At 47.3% G+C, this 23356-nt stretch overlaps 1 protein-coding gene across 3 annotated transcripts; it reads right to left on the bottom strand.

The window, feature by feature from the left end:
- Positions 1-613: 613 nt before the first annotated feature.
- On the bottom strand, positions 614-15723 carry LOC129855855 (uncharacterized). Of its 3 annotated transcripts, none has more exons than XM_055923922.1 (9): positions 15504-15723; positions 9062-9165; positions 8651-8729; positions 7618-7819; positions 6962-7033; positions 5408-6453; positions 4181-5007; positions 3437-3661; positions 614-3360 (listed from the first exon to the last, which is right to left on the bottom strand). In XM_055923922.1, exons 1-9 carry the CDS (start codon positions 15596-15598, stop codon positions 3107-3109), a joined length of 2904 nt encoding a protein of 967 aa, XP_055779897.1. In that variant the 5' UTR covers positions 15599-15723; the 3' UTR covers positions 614-3106. The 3 variants fall into 3 exon arrangements, with proteins under 3 accessions (XP_055779897.1, XP_055779898.1, XP_055779896.1); XM_055923923.1 differs by having other exon boundaries at positions 3452-3661; positions 7618-7822; positions 15504-15721; XM_055923921.1 differs by having other exon boundaries at positions 7618-7822; positions 15504-15717.
- Positions 15724-23356: the final 7633 nt, after the last annotated feature.

Genomic DNA, 23356 nt, shown 5'->3' with positions numbered 1-23356 from the left:
TCATCTGGATTCATCTTTATTTTGTTGCTGAAGTTAATACCTGGTAAGATAGTATACTATCCTAAGGGCCCATATTCATAAACCCTAGAGCAGCTATGCTGTTCTAGGGTCAGTTTAGCTGTTTACATCATAATGAATACAATTACATGGGATATGGGGGGGACCTGATCCTAGCTCAGCACTCAGATGCTTTATGAATGCAGGTCTAGTTCTGTTTGATTCCAGGGCAACACTCCCATCTGGTGGTCTAGTTAGTGAACTGTATGGTGTGGAAAAATAAAGCACTCCACCAATGGGATTTACTGGGGAAGTTAACATTTTGGACTTTGTCCCAATTATCTCTTCTTCCTCCCAAAGTGTGCACCTGTTCACTTTCCTTCATGATTAAAAGTAAATTTGAAAATAAATATTTAGGAAACTGCCACTAGCCCATGCATCCACCAATTCAATGTTTTTAGATTTGTGGTAAGTAGTAAACAAGTGTACGCTTCAGGAGAAATAATATAATATTGGGACACAAACCCAATTATTAGTACATTGAAAGAGTCATATTTCAGAAATATGACTTGAACTTTTCATCAGACTTATATAAAACATAACACAAACAAACCAAGCCATTGTGTAGTTTTATTCCCCCTTTATGTGTTTCTGTGAATATTTACAAAACCATAGGCCTATGTACAATACCAACTCGCAAATGAACAAATAAGCTACGGATAGCACAAACTAACCAGTTTACGTAATGATCATATTTTTTTTATGTACACTGAAACTGGCAAGATGATAGCGTGAAACAATGTACGATTATATGTGATTATGTTAAATGAATTCAACTATCTGTCGAGAGGCGTTGTGTGGTTTTACTCCAATAAGACAAGATGTCGGGTTACTTGGCGCTCTGATTAACCTACAAAGAAACCTAGCTCTGGTCCGGGGCGTTAGTGCGACTTGCTACAGCTGAGAAGGCTCCGGCCGTGATTCAACCCGACCGCGCTTCGTCAGCTATGCACTTTTTAAAAGGCAATGTTCCCGCGTTCGTAGAGCCCGCGTGCATGGTAAACTCTGCACGTGTTGGCTTAATCGGAAATTACTTTTAAAATGTCAAGCGCGCTATAACGCAAATCTACTAATGTTCGGATTGAATGCCGGCCTAAGAGTTAGCAAACCACACTAACATCCTGGACTAGAGTTACAAGCAGCCCATCATCTAACTGCAATGAACCATAGAGACTAGAGTAGCTTAAAAAAGACTGGAGCTACACTGGTCAGTCTGAAAAGACAAAACGATCAACAAACGACGCAACAACACTGCATGTAAAAAAAAAAATATAACGTGGCATAGTATTCAGCTATGCTCACTCTTTTGAAAAATGCCCCCCAAAAATCACTTAGCAACATAAAAGAAGTTAAATACGGAACTCTGCACTTCGCAGAATTATGGCCCGACGGGCTAATGCACCTTTTTAAACCGCTTTTAAGAAAACGCATGTGCAACAGGCTCAAAAAAAAAAAAGAAAAGATGCCAACAAGAATATACTTAGTGTATTTTAGGCAAAAGCAGTATTCAACTGCTGTCTTGTAGTGTCAATTTTGAAGGGAGCGGAAAAGCCCCAAGCTGACTATAGTGTCTTAGGTACTCCAAAAATAAACTTCACAACACATTGATGGTGGCGTCCAACCCCCAACCCAGGGTCTCTCTAGCCTGGGGTGCAGGCTTTTGCTCCGGCCCAGCACTATTAACACACCCGTTTTAAGTAATGAACTAACCATGGTCTTTCAATCAGGTCTAGTTTGATCAGGTGAGTTAGTGCTGGGCTGGAACTAAAGCATGCACTCTCCAGGACTGGGTGTTGGGAGACCCTATAACATCTTCTCAGCACTAGAAATACACACACTACAGCGCCAAACTCTTAACAGTGTCAAGCTTTTTTGTGTTCAGAAACGTCCCTACAACACTTGAGTGTTTCAAACACCCATGAAACACTGGAGTCCAGAAAATCTGAATACAACAATCTGTGGTGTGTTATCATTAACATCATTATAATGTTACCATCATTAACATTGTTCGTCTCGTTTTGGAGAGAGAACAAAACGAACATGTCCATATACACTGTATACTACACAGGTTGTGGCCACTCCTACACAGTTACTCCTTTTCTCACTCCCTGTCTCTTCCTCGCTTTGTCTCAGAGGACTATATATAAGGGTATCAATAGCTAGGTTTCCATCTAATTGGTGACAGATATTCAAAAATCTGCATCAAAACAATATGCGCATTTTCCCCACCAGAAATGATTCCATCAAATCGACTGTGCTTGGTGACGTAGTGCACATAAAATACCTTTTGCTGTTAAATTCCCGTGTACCGAATAAAATAAAATAAAGTTAAATGGGTTTCCATCAAATTTTCAACTCTACGGATGGGTTTCTCACAAAAAGTGTTTTTATATTGCGACGAGTCTGCCCAGTCTGGTATTGGAAAATAGCGCAGGCGCACATATAGCCTACATGATGAGAATATTATGGCCAAAAGAGTGAGATTATTTTCATTTGTCAAATGGCAGCCAAGCATCGATCATTTCACCAGAATAAAACCCTGGATATTTCTTGTAAAGTAGCATCAAGCTCATCACCTTGCACTTTCGATATGATGGTTTTATATCAATATTTGCCCATAAAAGCATTTCCCACCGACATTTCTCGTGTACTTCATTTTACCCACACAAAAAGATCCCACCTTGTCTCGCGTATTTTGTTTTGTTGACATTTGGAAAATTTTCTGTTTCCATCAGGCCTGTCGGGACATTTTTGACCCGACATGGACTTTTCTTGCATTAAAAGGTTGGATGGAAACCTGCTTAATGACATGTAGGCTATGTTCCAATACCCACATTAGCGTACCACTTCGAACACACGCCCACTACATTGCTTCCTTAAGCGTCAACTCTGTTGCACTACAGAGTTGACCATCAGCACTGCTGTAACGTTACGGAGTTGACCACTCCTCTGTTTTGGCTTCCTTCATTCTATGTAGTACGCAAGTGTGGATACTGTGGAGCTGTTGTCGTGTCCGTCCATCAATCTCTCAGTCTGTCCGTCAGTCTTCTCAGCACACCATGATTGGCGTCCCATCGTCCTCGCGCCGCTGGTTCTTCTTGAGCAGCTGGATGCGGTTGTGACAGTAGAATTTGATGGCCCGCCAGTCGCGCCGGTTGGTGACCAGCAGCGGGCAGCTCTGAAGGCAGCGTTCGCAGTCGGCCTTGGCGGGCACGCGCAGCTCGGCGATGTTGGAGGTCAGGTGCTCCTCCACGGCGGCGCGCTCCGCGTCTGACCACGGGCGCTTGAGGACGCCGCGTTTGCCTGTGCGGGGAGAGTGTGGGTTAGTACACACGGGTGGATCTGTGTAGACATGTCTTTGGAGTGTGAACACACACACCTGATTTGGGCCCACCTGAGCCTCTCCTGCGGCCGGGGAGCGAGGGGGAGAGGGGCAATGCGGAGGAGGGCGTGACCTTGAGTTTCCTGGCACGCGGCGTCCTGCCGTTGGTCCTGCCCTTCCTCACCATCAGCAGGCTGGGAGGGGCCACCTCACCCTTCTCCTTCCCCCCTTCACCGTCAGAGTCGCCGTCCGAGTACGAGTCGGCCGAGTTGCCTGACATCACTGTAGGGGGAGAAAGAGAAGGGTCAAATACATGTACATGTTTCTCAACTTTAACTACAGTGCTGGTCCTCATCATACTAAAGGGCAGTCCAAAATGAACAATCATTGTGAGACGACTCTAAACTGTTTAACCCCCTAGAGTCGATTGGCGCATTGCTGCGTCAATCTAAGTAACATAATGAAAAAATCCCCATCAAAATGTCAGTTTAAGCTAGAGAGAACTTTTTAAAACCACCGCATCCGCTGATGTCGCACTTCCGCATCTGCGGTGACAGGTGGCAGAGCCAGAGTGGTGTTTGTCAGACCATGAGACATCTGGAAAATCGGTCTTCTCACGAAAACTTCCGATCGGTTTGACCTACAGCTAACCTTTCTCTAACGGTCATCGTGCTTTGTTCCATTATATCAAGCAGGTTGAATCAAGCGCACTTGATACACAGTAAAGGAGAGAAAAATAACTCCACTTCTAGCTTGACTAGTCAGGTCTGACGTATATGTCAATCCTCAGTGTCTCCTTACCGTCAAGCTCCAGACAGATGTGGTGGAGGCTCATCCCCCGGAACAGCACGCCGTCTCTCTCCCCGCACAGCACCACGCGCCCCACTCTACCCATCAGCCCCGGGTCCTGGCCAATCCCGCCGCAGCTCTGTGTCACATGGTACTCGCGCTCCAGGAAGTGTTCCAGGCGCTCTATGGCGTACCCACCCGGCTGTCCTGGCTCCTCCCCCTCGCCGAGCAATAGCAGCTGCGTCAAGATGGCGACCTGGCGCCGGACGCGCGTCTGGGTGAGGGCGCGGGGGTTCCGGGTGCCGCTGGAGCGGGCCAGGCTCCGGAGGAGGTCGGTGCCCCGGAGGGGGGTGGCTGGAGAGTGGTACGGCCGGGCGAAGACGTACGGGTTCTGGGGATCGACGCCGACATCTTGCCTGGTCTGGAGGAGGAGTTCCAGACACGGCTCGCAGTGCGGTGGCAGGATAAGAGGCTGGACTCTTCCTCGTTTGCCCTGGACACCTACTCGAGGCAAATGCGGAAGCACGAGACGCTCAAAGGGCGAAAGCGATGCCTCCAGGGGTGTGAGGGCGGGCGGGGCGCCGGGGGGCACCGGCACGGGGCACTGGGGGGTGACACGGGCGCGGTATTCGGCTATGACCAGTTTGGAGACCTCGCACTCGCGGCGACGGTTGTAGAGGATGAGCAGGGCGAGGGAGGAGTGGCACAGTAGGCGCCAGGCCTCGGCGGATTGGAGCTGGCGGGACAGGGAGAGAAAGGCAGAGTGCTGGAGCCTGCGGAGGTAGAGAACCAGGGAAGACAGGGAGGAGAGGAGGGGTAGCATGTGGAGACGGCCCAAACTGAGGGAGAGGGAGGGAAGAAGAGAAAGAGAGAGGGGGAGAGGGAGAGATTAGTTTCAATTGTAGTTGTCAGTTATTCATTTATTCAACGCACAATACAACAGGGGGAAAAAAATTCTAAGAATCTACTATCCTCATTACCTTTATTATAATGATAACATCACATTAGCAGTTTGAAGTTACTTTTAAGTCAGTCTCAGTTGATTGATTTTAGTAATCTAATTTGAGCATTCCTACTGTTTTACATCCACCAATGCAGAATCTAAGCAACAGTTCAGTTTGCTGGCACTTTGCTGATACATCAACTACTTTGTCACGATCCATTTGATGAGGTGAATGTCATTTAGGTGAACTAGCCCTTTAAAGGAGTACCAACCCCCCACCCACCCACAGCACTCACCTCAACAACTCCTTCTCCTTCTCCTCCGCTCCACTGTCGTCTTCCATCATTCCGCTCTCCTCCTCCTCTTCTTCATTTTCATCCTCTTTAGGCAGCCGCTCCACCTCTTTGGGCGTCTGCTGAAAGACGTGGGGACAAGCCGCCTCTGCCTCTTCTTTGGGCCTCACCACCTCCACTTCCACCAGGTCGTTCTCTTCCTCCTCCTCTTTTTCCTTCTTCACTTTGCGCAGTCCCGCCTTTCTGGGCGGGGTCACAGCCACCGGAGGCGGGCTTCTCTTCAGAACGGACACGGCCACGGCACTGCGTCCTCGGGGCGGAGTCAACACCAGGGGGGAGGAGTTTCTCCCGACGGCGGAGGAAGGGGACTGGGCGGTGGTGGCGGATGGACGTTGAGGAGACAGGGAGAGCGCGGCGGCTGCGGCGCCACCCTGTGGTGGCTTGTGTGAATTTTGCTCCGCTCCTGATGCCGTCGATGTCCGAGGTTGCTGCTCGGACTGAGCGTGGTGTGCGGCGTGCGCGGCCGCCAGGTGGGGCATAAAGCGCTCGATAAGCGCGGCGCGGATCTCGGGTTGGTTGGGGTGGTGCTTGTCCAGGTGGCGCCCCAGTGAGCGGAAGTGGCGCCCGCAGTAAGCGCAGCTCAGCTTCTGGGGGGGCACGCCCATGCCGACCCCCCTGGCGATGTTAATACTGATGTTCGCCGTCGTGTTTGGTCCCAACGGAGCAGGGGATTTGAACAGAGAAGGGCGAGAAGAGGTGGAGGAGGAGGAGGGAGGGGGGGAGAAGGTGAGGGGGCGGTATGAAGTGGAGAGGGGGGGGCGGCCCGGGGACGTCCGGTGAGGGGTGGTCCTCTTTTTGGAGGGGGTGGTGGTCCGGCGGCGTTTGCGGCGGCGAGGTGTGCGTCTCTGACTCCCGTCCTCACCCACCTCATTCTGGGGATCCGAGTCGCTGGCATTGGAGTGGGAGAGGGGGGAGGAAGAGGGGGAAAGGGGCCAGGAAGGGGTGAGGTAGTCCTGGGCTGAGAGAGAGGGGGGCACGGACTCTTCCTCCTGAGAGCGAGAGAAGAGTAGTGTTTGAGCCAGTTGTGTGAGTAGAGTACAGACAAGTGACATAAGACCGACTGTTTAGAGCAGTGGTTCTCAACCCTGGTCCTGGGGAACCAAAGGGGTGCACATTTTCGTTTTTCCTTAGCACTGCACACCTGATTCAAATCATCAAAGCTTGAAGCATTGATGATGAGTTGATCATTTGAATCAGCTGTGTAGTGCTAAGGCAAAAACTAAAAGGTGCACTCCTTTGGTTCCCCAGGACCAGGGTTGAGAACCACTGGTTTAGAGTGTCTGTCAACTGTGGGTGTGTGAATGAGGAGTGCCCATTTAGAACGTTGAGTGAGCAACACTAGTTTATAACAACGCTTTGAATCTTATAAGGAAAGTGAGTTGAGGCTATAGCAGACAGGTGTATGGAATGTAGACATATAAAACACGCACATCAGTATAGTATTAAGTGTTGTATAAACATAGTAGGCGTATGTAGGCAACAGGTGTCTTTTCTTACCTTTTTGATACTGTTGTTCTCAGGGTCTGAGAGACACTCATATCTCCCTGGAGACACAGTACCACGGAAACCCTGGAGGAATATAGGCTCCATTAACATCCATTGTTATCACCCAGTGCTGTCAATCAGACGGTCAAACCAAAAACAGTAGTACTCAAAAAGCGCTAGATACTATAATCAGTCAAATACAGTAGTCAGCCAAGGTGAAAATACCCAGATACCCATGTATTATGGCCCAACACAAATTACTCAACAATTTATGTGAGGAAAAAGAGGATTATTTAACCAGAGTAAAAGTAAACAGCGCAGAAATGTGTTGCACGTGATCCAATCTCTAGTTTCAGTACTTACAATTTGCCTCGGATAACACAAATCATGGATATTGTGGCATATTGTCGATTTCAAAATGTAACTATTTTGTAGTTATTTGGCTCACTGCATGTGACATGTGAAATGTAAGTCGCTCGTTGAAAGCACTATTCACCAAATAGAAAGATGGGTAAACTGCATTTGACTTCAACTATATCCCAGGTTATATCTGTACCAGCCATCACTATGGCTACAGTTACTTAGGCTCTAACAGGTACGTCCTCATGGTTACTCACCGTGGCAACAGTTACTTAAGCTCTCACATGTATGTCTCCATGGTTACTCACCATAGTGTTATCTCCCCACTCGGTCAGGCTGTAGTCAACGGTGATCTCCTCTCCCTTGGTGATGTCTCGGATCGCTATGACGACCAGACGCACCTGGCTCCCACAGTGTACCTCGCGGATGCGGCAGTTTGGAGGAGGGGGGTACATCACCGCCGCCCCCCTGCCCCCGCTGGATCCCTCCTCACCCAGCTCTAAAGACCCACTGCTGAAAGGGGGGAGGGAGGAAGAGAGGTGTGGGGGGGAGATAGGGAGGGAGAGCGAGAAGGGGATGGAGGGAGCTAGATCAGCACACGTGGACCTATGCATACAAAATCAGCAAAAATAGCAGCTAACACACACACTTTCAATTACACACTGCAACACACACACACAGCTACCCCATGCAAAACAGCACAACAATACTAAACATTAGGAACACCTGCTCTTTCCATGAGACTGACCAGGTGACAGCTTTGATCCCATATTGGATGTCACTTGTTAAATCCACTTCAATCAGAATGGATGAAGGGGAGGAGACAGGTTAAAGAATGATTTTTAAGCCTTGAGACAATTGAGACATGGATTGTGTATGTCTGCCATTCAGAGGGAGAATGGGCAAGACAAAAGATTGCCTTTGACAGGGGTATGGTAGTAGGTGCCAGGCGCACCGGTTTGTGTCAAGAGCTGCAATGCTGCTGGGTTTTTCACTCTCAACAGTTTCCTGTGTGTATGAAGAAGGATCCACCACCCAAAAGGACATCCAGCCAACTTGACACAACTGTGGGAAGCATTGGAGTCAACATGGGCCAGCATCCCTGTGGAACGCTTTCGACACCTTGTACGGTGGGTGGGGTGGGGGGGTGCTCAACTCAGTATTAGGAAGGTGTCCTTAATGTTTTTTATTCTACATAACAAAGAACACACTCACACAACTCTACACGCATTACAACACACAATAAAAAATACAAACGTCATCAAATAAAAAACATATCTTAAAAAAAACCACCATGAAATTAAATCACACACACACACACACACACACACACACACTCACCAGATCTGAGCAGGGTCATTGATGTAGCATGGTCCATCCAGTGTTGGTCGTTTGTTCTCTGCAGCCTCCTTACCATCACCTGAGAGAAGAGTACAAAAGGATTACACACGAATGCACACAGACACACATGCACGACTGCACACACACTGACACGTACGAAAGAACACACACAAGGTCATCAACCTTTCCCCCACCTGAACGCATATGCACGTCACACACCAGTCGCGCACGAACACAGTCGCACACACGAACACAAACACACATTTATATAGGTCAGCACGCACACCCCCCCCCTCTTCCACCCATAACACACACAATCATGGATGCATACACTCACAAGGACACACACTACACAACTATTACACACACACGTGTCAACACAAGAATCATCAATATAGGACAAACACACACCTGGACAGTAGCTGTGTTCGGAGCTGTCCTCCTCATCCTCTGTGACAAAGACTCGGTCGCACACTTTCACTGGCGTTCCCTTCCTTTTCCTCCCACAACCTCGTCTGTGGAACACACACAGGGGAGAGAGAGAGAGAGAGATTCTATCAATTTCATCAATGCCCCAGGCGGACCAATCTTCACATCAATCAAGTAGGAAAAGCAATCAATACACTGATCACCAATAGGAAACCAGTCTCAATTTCTGTATCCAATTACTTTCAACCAATAACAACTGAATCATTGATAAAAATGATTTGATTGATTTAGACTATTTATTGGTAAAATTGCAATTACTTTGGTTTATTTGGGGAAAATGCTGAATGCTGACTGGGCAGAATTGGGTCAAATTCTTACTGGGTAAATTGGTGTTGAAGGGACATTTGTGAATCACAAGCCACAATACAAGACACTGATCCAAGGTCTGTGTTGAGTTTCACTCCACTACCAGGGATTCGGGATACAGGGATGGTAAACTGATACAAGATCTGTGACTACGGTGCAGAGTCTAGCCATAGCGTGAAGCCACTTGTAAGAGCAGTGGATACACTAGAAGCTGATCTGAGCTAATCTTTCTTTGCCTCAATCCTAGCTGTAACCATTCAAATCCAAGCACTAGAAACTGGCTTTGGATCAGTGTGATTTAGGGCAGTTTTTCTACACACACACACACACACACACACTGTTTTCTGTAATTCTTTCTATTTTCCCCTTACATGACATTGGAGGCTCTTAAAACTAGGCCATAGGAAGACAGTGCCTTGGTTTCTCAAGTGTTCATTACTGCGCGTGTGTGTGTGTGTGTGTGTGTGTGTGTGTGTGTGTGTGTGTGTGTGTGAGAGACTCTTTGAGCAGAGATACCAACCAGACTCGCTGTCTTTGTATTGATCTGCCCCTCGCTCTCCATCTGGACTCGTGATAACGTGTGTGTGTGCGCGCCTGCACTCTCGGGTGTGTGTGTCTGCATGGTCACTCATGTAAGCTTGGGCCCAGTTGCTCTTTCTTAAAGTAACAGCCTTCTTTTAAATGCGTTTCACCCATTCCCCATTGTGTGAGGTAATTAACATTATCTAGAATGGTCTGTAATGGTAGAGCTATAAGAGGCATTAGCAACAACTGATTTACATACAGTACAGTGGTTTACAGTGTGTGTGTGTGTAGTACAGTACCACAGCCTTTCTAGCCTGGTAAATACCTCCACTTAGGTTACATACACTACATGACCAACAGTATGTGGACACCTGCTCTGCAAACATCTCATTCCAAAATTAAATTAAATTGGGCATTAATATGGATTTGGTCCCCCCTTTGCTGCTATAACAGCCTCCACTTTTCTGAGAAGGCTTTCCACTAGATGTTGGAACATTGCTGCGGGGAATTGCTTCCATTCAGCCACAAGAGCATTAGTGAGGTCGGGTACTGATGTTGGGTGATTAGGCCTGGCTCGCAGTTGCCGTTCCAATTCATCCCAAAGGTGTTCAATGGAGTTGAGGTCAGGGTTCTATGCAGGCCAGTCAAGTTGTTCCACACCGATCTCGACAAGCCATTTCTGTATGGACCTTGCTTTGTGCACGGGGGCAATGTCATGCTGAAACAGCAAAGGGCCTTCCCCAAACTGTTGCCACAAAATCATCTAGAATGTCATTGTATGCTGTAGCGTTAAGATTTCCCTACACGGGAACTAAGGGGCCTAGCACGAACCATGAAAAACAGCCCCAGACCATTATTTCTCCTCCACCAAACTTTACAGTTGGCACTATGCATTGGGGCAGGAAGCATTCACCTGGCATCCGCCAAACACAGATTTGTCCGTCGGACTGCCAGATGGTGAAGTGTGATCCACCACTTCAGAGAACTTGTTCCCACTGCCCAATTGACATTTTTTTCTAATTGTAGTCATTTAGAAGACGCTCTTATCCAGTAGTACACAGTAGTTAGTGCATACATTTTCATACTTTTTTTATACTGCTCCCCAGTGGGAATCAAACCCAGCGCCATGTTCTACCGATTGAGCCACACGGGACCTCCAGAGTCCAATGGCGGTGAGCTTTACACCACTGCAGCCGACGCTTGGGATTGCGCATGGTGATCTTAGGCTTGTGTGCGGCTGCTCGGCCATGGAAACCCTTTCATGAATCACCTGACGAACTGTTCTTGTGCTGATGTTGCTTATGTGTGGCCTACCACTTCGTGGCTGAGACGTTGTTGCTCCTAGACCTTTCCACTTCACAATAACAGCACTTACAGCTGATTGGAGCAGCTCCGGCAGGACAGATATTTGACGAACTGACTTGTTGGAAAGGTGGCATCCTATGACAGTGCCATGTTGAAAGTCACTGAGCTCTTCAGTAAGGCCATTCTACTGCCAATGTTTGTCTATGGAGACTGCATAGTTGTGTGCTCGATTTTATACACCTGTCAGCAACAGATGTGGCTGAAATAGCCAAATCCACCAATTGTGTGTATATATATATATATATATATATATAGTGTATTTCCTAACCAATTTGTTCCAATGGAATTTTGCTTATTTCTCCTTGATGGCTTTATGTGTCTTCAAATACAGCAGATGGGACAAGTGTGAAATTGTCTACTACTATGTGTGTTTGTGAATTCTACATGATTCAATGCACTACGACCACACGTTATATAGTGCACTACTTTTGACCAGGGACCAGTTATGACCACGTCATATCCGCCAGTCTCTACGATTTATCATGACATGTTCACGTAAACCCAACCAGGTTTGAGGAAGTAAGTCCACAGGAGTGTCTCTCTTGGTGATATTCCATTGTGTGTGTGGTCTATTCTAGTACTGTCTAATCAGATGTCTCTCTTCTCCATTCCATCTGTCCTTCACTCTATCACTCCCTTTCTCTTCCTCCCATTGATTCTCTCCATTCCCCTATCCCTGCACATCTCTCCCTCTCCTCTCTCCCACAAACAAACACACTCTCACACACACAGCCCTCCGCCTTTGCCAACGCACATACACACACAAATACACAAACAAGTCCTCACTCAAGACCAACATATACACACACACACACACACACACACACACACACACACACACACACACACACACACACACACACACTCAGGCTTACAGGCACACACACATTCTCTCTTCAGCCAAGCTCACATGCACGCAGACACACACACCCCTCCCCCCTCTCTAAAGCTCACATGCTCACACGCGCACACACACACACACACACACACACACGCAGGCAGACTCGCTCAAGCGCACACACACTCACTGTCTCTCTCCCTCCCTCTCTCTCAAATATCCAAACCACAGTCTCATGTTCCCTCTCTCTCTCTCTCACACACACACACACAAAACGCACACACACACACATAGAAAAAATACACACAAACGCAATCTACACCATACACACTCCTAGACTCTTTTCTCTCTCTAACACACACACAATCTCCAGAAAACATGCACCATCTCTTTCTCCCATGCATGCACATACATTTTAATACACACACATCCTCTCACACACTACACTAGTCTCCATAAGGCAAGCATGCACACACTCACACGCAATCCTCTTCGCACACTCTCCCCCCTCCATGGATAACATTCTCTCTACACGCACCCCCCCCCACACACACACTCCCTCCTCCATGGATAACATTCTCTCTACACGCACCCCCCCCGCCCCCCCCCACACACACTGTCCTTCCCTCTTTCATAAACAAAGTAGATGCATAAACACTCTCCTTTCCTCTGTCTCTTACACACAAGCAAACACACTGCCCTTGTCTAAGTCACTCTCTCACACACACACACACACACACACACACACACACACACACACACACACACACACACACACACACACACACACACACACACACACACACACACACACACACACACACACAAACCTTGTCTCTGTATCCCCCTTTCACACACACCCTTCCCTTTTTCTCTCTGCCTGCAGAACACACACACACACACACACACACACACACACACACACACACACACACAAACCTTGTCTCTGTATCCCCCTTTCACACACACCCTTCCCTTTTTCTCTCTGCCTGCAGAACACACACACACACACACACACACACACACACACACACACACACACACACACACACACACACACCCTCCCCCTTCTCCCTCTGCCTCCAGAACAAACACACACACACACAGGCACGCACACACAGACACACACATTCTCTCTCTCACACACACACAGACTTTTTTTTATTTTTTCCAAGACACACAGACACTCATTCTCCCTCCCTTCTCTGTTTCAAAAACGCACACACGCACAAACACACACACACACACACTTCCTCACCCTCTCTCCATCACACACCCTCCCCTTCTCTTTCTCTCACACACACCCTCCCTTTTCTTGCTCTCTCCCCTTTAAACACACACACACTCTCCCTCTCCCTCTCTCTCTGTGTGTATAACACACACACCCTCCCCCTCTCTCTGTAACACACACACCCTCCCCTTCTCTCTTCGTCACAAACACACTCTATCCCTCCATTTCTTAAAGACAGACACACACACTTTTCTTCACCAGTCTTCACTGTCAGTTTAAAATAACTAACCAAAAACTCAAATCTCTTACACACACACACAAACAAAATATGAGACCAGAAAATATTTGTCTCTTACATCCTAAACTATTCTTTCTACTTTGAAGACAACACACTACTGGAAAGTCAGAAACACATTCTCACTCACACACACAGTCTTCCCCTTTGCTTTATCCCTTCTACAAACACATACACACACATTTCTTGGTTACACATAAACACACTAGTCCCTCACACACATACCACTCCTCTCTCCCCCTCTCTCTCCCTCACACACACCCTCCCTCACTAAGCAACACACTCTTCCCTTCCCTGTACCTCTCTCACACACTTCCCCTCTATCTCTCCCTCACACACAAACTCCCCCTTTATTACACAAATATGCTCACCCTCACGTACACACACGTCCTTCAGTCTCTCTCACAGCTCTCTCCTCACACACACACTATCTCCCTAAAAACACACCTTATTTATTTTTCCTCACACACTCCTCTCTCTCACACAATCTCTGAAAAATACACCTTTTCACTTTCCCCCTTCCTCTCCCCTACACCCACCTACACATTTATTACATTTCTCCTCTTCCTCTCTCACACACACATGAATACACACACCCTCCCTCTCTTAAGCACACACACACACACACACACACACGCATAACCACACAACTCCTCCCCTCCTTTCTCTCTCACACACACACACACATGCACTCTCATACACACATGCCACCCCCTCTAGCACACACACCACACACTCCCCCCTCTCTCTCACACACTGTGCTCATTCCACTCAAACACTCTTGTTCTCTTTGTCACACAGTCTCTCCACACAACACGCACCCCCTCCCTCTCACACACACACATACTGTCTCTGTCACGTACACACTCTCCCTCTCCAACACACACACACTTATCCCCGTCTCTCTAGCACACACTCCCCCTCCCCCCTCTCTTTCACACACACACACACACACACACACACACACACACACACACACACACACACACACACACACACACACACACACACACACACTGTCTCTGTCACGCACACACTCTCCAACACACACTCCTCCCCCTCTCTCTAGCACACACACTCCCCCATCCCTCCCCCTCTCACACACACACACACACACACACACACACACACACACACACACACACACACACACACACACACACACACACACACACACACACACACACACCAGTGCTCGTTCCTTTCTCTCACGCTCTCTCTTCTCCCTGTGTGAGAGCTCTCTCTTCTCACACAACCACACACACACACAGAGGGAGAGAGGCTCTAGTAGCATATATAACAAGTCACCATAGCAAAAACGAACATATTATATTGGGTTTACTTCTGTTTTTAAAGAGTATCTACTAGTACCGTTTGATAACTCGTTGGTTGGCTAGTGTTAGCTAGTAATTCCCATACAATTCCCATTTGTGAAAAATTTGTTAACTACACAAGTACAGAAGTTGCTAAATTAGCTAGCTAGCTCGTACAGTTCTCGCACACACGTACGCGCGCGCGGAAACACACACACACACACACACACCTATCAAGCTGCTTTGTGAAGTGGGTAGCAACAAATTAATTATAGTCTAATGAACATTCTACTATAATTTATACGGGTTTCTCACACAATATCTCGCACAGAATAAGTTAATAACGAATGTATTACAACTTTCATTTGAGCCTACAATATAGCGTTAGATCAACACACACACACACACAGTCTCGCTCGCTCGCGCTGTCACACAGTCACTTCAGAAAAATACCTATGGCTACTAATTAACTAACTGACTAAAACCCTCACCCCCGAGGTGTCGGCGCCGGTTTGGTTCCCTCTCCGTCGCTGTCCAAGGTCGGTGGCTCCCGGTAGTCGAAGAGCGAGAGTACGGTCTCCGCCATGTTAGCGATCAACTAGGCTTCTCCGTCCCTCTCTCGCTCTCCGGTTCTCTCCACTAGCTCACCCGAAGGTTATTCTAGCCACTCCCATTGCTTCAGAGCGGAGGGATGGAAAAAATACATAAAACAACAAGCTACTAAACGATATGTTTAGCTCGTATATTGTTTAGCTCATATATAACAAAAAAATAACATCCATACATTGTGGTAATGGTAGGGTCGTTTTAAAGGGAATATGCTTACAATGCTTATTCTTTGGAAGTACGGTAAAGATCCAACCCTACAGATATACGCATTGGACTCGTCTGAGGAGAGAGGATGAAAAAAAATAGTTGTTGCCTAATGCCTAGCCGTTTCTAGGAGAAGAATTGATTAGCTTGGTAACTGACTGTAACTGGAAGAAGGGGACACAATGTCTGTCTTTGTCTCTTTCTGGATTTACCAGCGAATTTAAAGACGTTTTCTTGCTGAGAGTAATGTTTTACCCTTGCAAGAACTTCTAAGATTTCATCAGAGTTGACTTTGAATTAAACTGCCGAGGCAACTTTATTGTGCTCATTAGCGCCACCTACTTTATTACCCAACAGCAACGTAATTTATCAGCACCACTATCCTATCTACAGTTTGAGTTATTCTAGTACAATCAGTGGCGAAACAAAAAAAAATATAATAATTTGCATGGTTAAATAAAGGTAAAGAAATAAAAATAATATTAAATGCCAGCAAAGCCACCACAAAACACTAAACAATACATTAATTGCACCATAACGGTGACAAACAGTGCCCACAAACTGGCCTACATAAAACTGTCCCAACAGGAGAGTACCAACACCTTACCACTGCTACACCTGGCTTTCAGCAGAGCCTTGTCTGGCAACGAAACAGTTCATTCAGCCTCATTTACTGCCTTTAAAAAAAACATGATATGGCTGACTTGCTTAAACAAATGTGGTTTCTACTGATAATAGAGACGTACAAACTATGGCATAAGGGGATGGCAAGTGGATAAGAGGCAATCCGTAATTTCGATTAAGACATTAATGAGCGAGCCAGGACAGACGTTAGTCAATAGACTATTTCTTCAGCACTTTTGAAATATACAGCGACAGAATTCAGAACATGGGCCATTCTTACAGTGTTCTCCATGTACACCAAGTCAGAACCATAGGATAAATAAAGGGGGCATATAAGCAGACAATGAAAGCTCTTACAATATTTGATGATTACATTGCTCAAAAACAGGTTATAGGCTACATGTGCACAACCAAGTCAGAACAGTAGGAGAAATTAAGAAGTGAAAATGTTTTTTTTTGGGGGGGGGGGGGGGGCACATGGGCTACTAACAGCTTACTACACAACATACACTTAGTGTTACTTTCTTAGCTACAGTGTACATATCTCCCTGGCATATTACATAATTTATGCAGCAGCATACAATACATTTTTGTATTCACCTTGTTGTCACGTTCTGACCTTAGTTCCTTTTTTATGTCTTTATTTTGGTTTGGTCAGGGCGTGAGTTGGGGTGGGCATTCTATGTTGTTTTTCTATGTTTTTATTTCTGTGTTTGGCCTGGTATGGTTCTCAATCAGAGGCATCTGTCGATCGTTGTCTCTGATTGAGAATCATACTTAGGTCGCCTGTTTTCCCACTATGGGTTGTGGGTAGTTGTTTTCTGTGTCTGTGTTTTTCCCATACAGAACTGTTTCAGTCTCGTTCATTCTCTTTTGTTGTTTTGTCATTCAGTGTTCATGTTCAGTCAGATTTCATTAAAATGGACACTTACCACGCTGCACATTGGTCCGATCTTTCATACTCGTCATCAGACGAGGACAAGTACCGTTACAGAACTACCCACCAAAAAAGGACCAAGCAGCGTGGTAACCAGGAGCAGAGGGTTCTGGACTCCTGGACTTGGGAGGAGATACTAGACGGTAAGGGACCCTGGGCACAGAATGGGGAATATCGCCGCCCCAAGGAAGAACTGGAGGCAGCGAAAGCTGAGTGGCAGCAGTATGAGGTAAGGCAGCGCAACAGGCACGAGAGGCAGCCCCCAAAATAGTTTTGGGGGGGGAACACGGGGAAATTGGCGTAGTCAGGCGATAGACCTGAGCCAACTCCCCGTGCTTACCGGAAGAAGTGCAGTACTGGTCAGGCACCGTGTTATGTGGTCAAGCGCACGGTGTCGCCAGTATGCGCTCATAGCCCGGTGCCATGCGAGTGTGAGCATCCAGCCAGGGCGTATTGTGCCGGCCCAGCGTGTTTGGTCTCCGGTACGCCGTTTCGGCCCAGGGTATCCTGCGCCGGCTCTGCGTGCTGTGTCTCCGGGGCGCTGGGAGGGTGCAGTGGGTCCTATGCCTGCGCTCCGCCCGTGCCGGGCGAATGTGGGCATTGAGCCTAAGGGAGAGGTGCGAGTGGTATGCACCAGATCTCCAGTGCTCCCCCACAGCTTGGTTCAACCTGTGCCTGCACTCTGGATGGTCCGGGCTAAAGTGGTCATCCAGCCTGGAGGAGTGGTGCCAAGGCTGCGCACCAGAGCTCCAGTGCTCCCCCACAGCCCGGTCCTTCCGGTGACTCCTCCACGCACCAGGCCTCCTGTAGGTCTCCCCAGCCTGGGTCATGTGGCAGCCCCACGCACCAGGCTGTCTCTCCGTCTCCTCCCTCCAGGTTCTCCCATCTGTCCTGAGCTGCCGGAGCCGCCCGTCTGTCCTGAGCTGCCGGAGCCGCCCGTCTGTCCTGAGCTGCTGGAGCCGCCCGTCAGTCAGGAGCTGCCGGAGCCGCCCGTCAGTCAGGAGCTGCCGGAGCCGCCCGTCAGTCAGGAGCTGCCGGAGCCGCCCGTCAGTCAGGCGCTGCCAGAGTCCACCGTCTATTCGTGGGCCCGCTGCAAGGGTCCCCAGTCCGAGGCGAGGGTCGCCGCTCCAAAGGTGCCACCTAAGTGGGCCAAGATTATGGTGGAGTGGGGTCTACGTCCCGCACCAGAGCCGTCACCGCGGTGAAATGCCCACCCAGACCCTCCCCTATAGATTCAGGTTTTGCGGCCGGAGTTCGCACCTTTGGGGGGGGGGGGGGGTACTGTCACGTTCTGACCTTAGTTCCTTTTTTATGTCTTTATTTTGGTTTGGTCAGGGCGTGAGTTGGGGTGGGCATTCTATGTTGTTTTTCTATGTTTGTATTTCTGTGTTTGGCCTGGTATGGTTCTCAATCAGAGGCAGCTGTCGATCGTTGTCTCTGATTGAGAATCATACTTAGGTAGCCTGTTTTCCCACTATGGGTTGTGGATAGTTGTTTTCTGTGTCTGTGTTTTTCCCATACAGAACTGTTTCAGTCTCGTTCATTCTCTTTTGTCATTCAGTGTTCATGTTCAGTCGAATTTCATTAAAATGGACACTTACCAAGCTGCACATTGGTCCGATCTTTCATACTCGTCATCAGACGAGGACGCGTACCGTTACACTTGTTGTGCTGTGTTCACTTGAACAGGAAGGTCATCAAACTTTGTCATCAAAGTCTACCAATCTCTGGATATGGTGCTTTTAAGACAACTGGGAAGAAGATAAAAAAAAAAAAATTCATGATGACGTCAGTGATCTTCAGGTCGTAGCTCTAGAAAGAGGCCCGAGTTCCGAATGTACAATTCCGAGTTGGATTAAAGTTCAAAGCGTATTTTTTCCCAGTCGTAGCTCGCTTTGCCCGAGTTCCCAGTTGTTTTGGACTCACTAAAGTCAGATTTTGCAGTTCCGAGTTAACAGTTGTTTTGAGCGCGGCACAAATCATGCTTGATTAACAGCATGGCCAATGTTGAATGTTTATAATTTTAAACTAGGAAAAGAGACCCTTAATCTTAGACTTGGGACGACACAGCCACTCCACTGAAGAGCAGGCTAGTGATCACTTTGCAATGCCTGCAGTTAGCCACTGATTCCTTCTCAACCACTCATTGTTGAATTTGCGACTTCCAACTTGCTGTGTAATGTTTATGTCCAATGGCCGATGAGCACCGATACGTTTTATCTATAATTTCTCTTTATTATTTATCTTCATATGACAAATATTAAAATGCATTTGCCAGTAGATTGTCGACTTGATTCATGATGATGACTGCTAGCTAAGAATTAGAAAGTATGATGTTGACATGATCAGTCCAATCAAAGCTACTGTAGGTATAACGGGCTTTGACGTCATTTTATCTGTGACCAATGACCTTGAGCATTCTTGAAGGGGCACTTCTAATGTAACTCAAATCAAATCAAAGTTTATCTGTCACGTGCGCTGAATACAACAGGTGTAGACCTTACAGTGAAATGCTTAAGTACAGGCTCTAAACAATAGTGCAAAAAAGGTATTAGGTGAACAATGGGTAGGTAAAGAAATAAAACAACAGTAAAAAGACAGGCTATATACAGTAGCTAGGCTATAAAAGTAGTGAGGCTACATACAGACACTGGTTAGTCAGGCTGATTGAGGTAGTATGTACATGTCGATATGGTTAAAGTGACTATGCATATATGATGAACATAGAGTAGCAGTAGCGTAAAAGAGATGTTGACGGGTGGTGGGTGGGACACAGTGCAGATAGCCCGGTTAACCAATGTGCGGGAGCACTGGTTGGTCAGCCCAATTGAGGTAGTATGTATATGAATGTTTAGTTAAAGTGACTATGCATATATGATAAACAGAGAGTAGCAGCAGCGTAAAAAGAGGGGTGGGGGGGGGGGGCACACAATGTAAATAGTCCGGGTAGCCATTTGATTACCTGTTCAGGAGTCTTATGGCTTGGGGGTAAAAACTGTTGAGAAGCCTTTTTGTCCTAGACTTGGCACTCCGGTACCGTTTGTCATGCGGTAGTAGAGAGAACAGTCTATGACTGGGTTGGCTGGGGTCTTTGACAATTTTTAGGGCCTTCCTCTGACACCGCCTGGTGTAGAGGTCCTGGATAGCAGGCAGCTTAGCCCCAGTGATGTACTGGGCCGTACGCACTACCCTCTGTAGTGCCTTGCGGTCAGAGGCCAAGCAATTGCCGTACCAGGCAGTGATGCAACCAGTCAGGATGCTCTCAATGTTGCAGCTGTAGAACATTTTGAGGATCTCAGGACCCATGCCAAATCTTTTTAGTTTCCTGAGGGGGAATAGGCTTTGTCGTGCCCTCTTCACGACTGTCTTGGTGAGTTTGGACCATGCTAGTTTGTTGTTGATGTGGACACCAAGGAACTTGAAGCTCTCAATAGTTTACAATTCCTGCCAGATCCGACGAGCGTTGGAGCCGGTGTAGTACGATTCAATCTTATTCCTGTATTGACGGTTCGTCAAAGAGCATAGTGGGAATTCTTATAAGCTTCCGGGATAGAGACCCGCTCCTTGAAAGCGACAGCTCTACCCTTTAGCTCAGTGCGGATGTTGCCTGCAATCCATGGCTTCTGGTTGGGGTATGTACGTACAGTCACTGTGGAGACGACGTCATGAAAGCGACAGCTCTACCCTTTAGCTCAGTGCGGATGTTGCCTGCAATCCATGGCTTCTGGTTGGGGTATGTACGTACAGTCACTGTGGAGACGACGTCATGAAAGCGACAGCTCTACCCTTTAGCTCAGTGCGGATGTTGCCTGCAATCCATGGCTTCTGGTTGGGGTATGTACGTACAGTCACTGTGGAAACGACGTCATCAAAGCACTTATTGATGAAGCCAGTGACTGATGTGATGTACTCCTCAATGCCATCGGAAGAATCCCGGATGATTAATGCAATATATGTAAACATTATTAAAGTGACTTGTGTTCCATTTATTAAAGTGGCCAATGATTTCAAGTCTACGTATACAGGGCAGTAGCATCAATTGTGCTAGTGATGGCTATTTATTAACAGTGATGGCCTTGAGATAGAAGCTGTTTTTCAGTCTCTCGGTCCCAGCTTTGATGCACCTGTACTGATCTCGCCTCCTTGATGATAGTAGGGGGAACAGGCAATGGCTCGGGTGGTTGTTATCCTTGATCCTCTTTTTGGCCATCCTGTGACATTGGGTGCTGTAGGTGTCCTGGAGGCAGGTAGTTTAACCCCGGTGATGAGTTGGGCAGACCGCACCACCCTTTGGTGAGCCCTGCTGTTGTGGGCGGTGCAGTTGCCATACCAGGCGGTGATACAGCCCGACAGGATGCTCTCAATTGTGCATCTGTAAATGTTTGTGAGGGTTTTAGGTGCCAAGACAAATTTCTTCAGGCCACTTTGGTGATCTACTAACCATGGGTTCTATAATCAACTCTACATTTCAAGATGTCAAACGCATTCATCTTCTTTCATTCGCGAGAATACATACAGTGGGGCAAAAAAGTATTTAGTCAGCCACCAATTGTGCAAGTTCTCCCACTTAAAAAGATGAGAGAGGCCTGTAATTTTCATCATAGGTACACTTCAACTATGACAGACAAAATGAGAAAAAAAAAATCCATAAAATCACATTGTAGGATTTTTTATGAATTTATTTGCAAATTATGGTGGAAAATAAGTATTTGGTCAATAACAAAAGTTTATCTCAATACTTTGTTATATACCTTTTGTTGGCAATGACAGAGGTCAAACGTTTTCTGTAAGTCTTCACAAGGTTTTCACACACTGTTGCTGGTATTTTGGCCCATTCCTCCATGCAGATCTCCTCTAGAGCAGTGATGTTTTGGGGCTGTTGCTTGGCAACACAGACTTTCAACTCCCTCCAAAGATTTTCTATGGGGTTGAGATCTGGAGACTGGCTAGGCCACTCCAGGACCCTGAAATGCTTCTTACGAAGCCACTCCTTCGTTGCCCGGGCGGTGTGTTTGGGATCATTGTCATGCTGAAAGACCCAGCCACGTTTCATCTTCAATGCCCTTGCTGATGGAAGGAGGTTTTCACTGAAAATCTCACGATACATGGCCCCATTCATTCTGTCCTTTAAATAACTTTCTTCTGAAACTCGTCAGTGTATTCTTGTTCTGAGAAATGAAGGACATTCCATGCGAGAAATTGCCAAGAAACTGAAGATCTTGTACAATGCTGTGTACTACTCCCTTCACAGAACAGCGCAAACTGGCTAATAACAGAGAGTAGAAGCAGCGTAAACAGAGGAAGGGGGCAATGCAAATTGTCTGGGTAGCCATTTGAGTAGACGTTCAGGGGTCTTATGGCTTGGGGTAGAAGATGTTTAGAAGCCTCTTGGACCTAGACTTGGCGCTGCGGCACTGCTTGCCATGCGGTAGCAGAGAGAACAGTCTATGACTGAGTAGCTGGAGTCTTGGACAATTTTTAGGGCCTTCCTGACACCGCCTGGAGTAGAGGTCCTGGATGGGCCGTACGCACTATCCTCTGTAGTGCCTTGCGGTCTGAGGCCGAGCAGTTGCCATACCAGGCAGTAATGCAACCAGTCAGGATGCTCTCGATGGTGCAGCCGTAGAACCTTTTGAGGATCTGAGGACCCATGCCAAATCTTGCATGCCCTCTTTATGACTGTCTTGGTGTGCTTGGACCATGTGAGTTTGTTGGTGATGTAGGCACCAAGGAGCTTGAAGCTCTCAACCTCCTCCACTACAGCCGTTTTGATGAGAATGGGGCTGTGCTTAGTCCACAATCATCTCCTTCGTCTTGATCACGTTGAGGGAGAGGTTGTTGTCCTTGCACCAGGTCTCTGACCTCCTCCCTATATGCTGTCTTGTCATTGTTGGTGATCAGGCCTACCACTGCTGTGTAATTAGCATACTTAATGATGGTGTTGGAGTCGTGCCTGGCCATGCAATCATG

The sequence above is a fragment of the Salvelinus fontinalis genome, chromosome 5 (genome assembly GCF_029448725.1).
Source record: "Salvelinus fontinalis isolate EN_2023a chromosome 5, ASM2944872v1, whole genome shotgun sequence".
Lineage (NCBI taxonomy): Eukaryota > Metazoa > Chordata > Actinopteri > Salmoniformes > Salmonidae > Salvelinus > Salvelinus fontinalis.
This window is presented reverse-complemented; position numbering and strand designations above follow the sequence as displayed.

Coding starts and splice junctions, on each gene's coding strand:
- LOC129855855 (XM_055923921.1), bottom strand. CDS start 15,598: ATGGCGGAGACCGTACTCTCGCTCTTCGACTACCGGGAGCCACCGACC. Junction 7,034..7,617: donor AGTGGGGAGATAACACTATG/GTGAGTAACCAT, acceptor ATATTCCTCCAG/GGTTTCCGTGGTACTGTGTC. Junction 6,454..6,961: donor AGAACAACAGTATCAAAAAG/GTAAGAAAAGAC, acceptor TCTCGCTCTCAG/GAGGAAGAGTCCGTGCCCCC.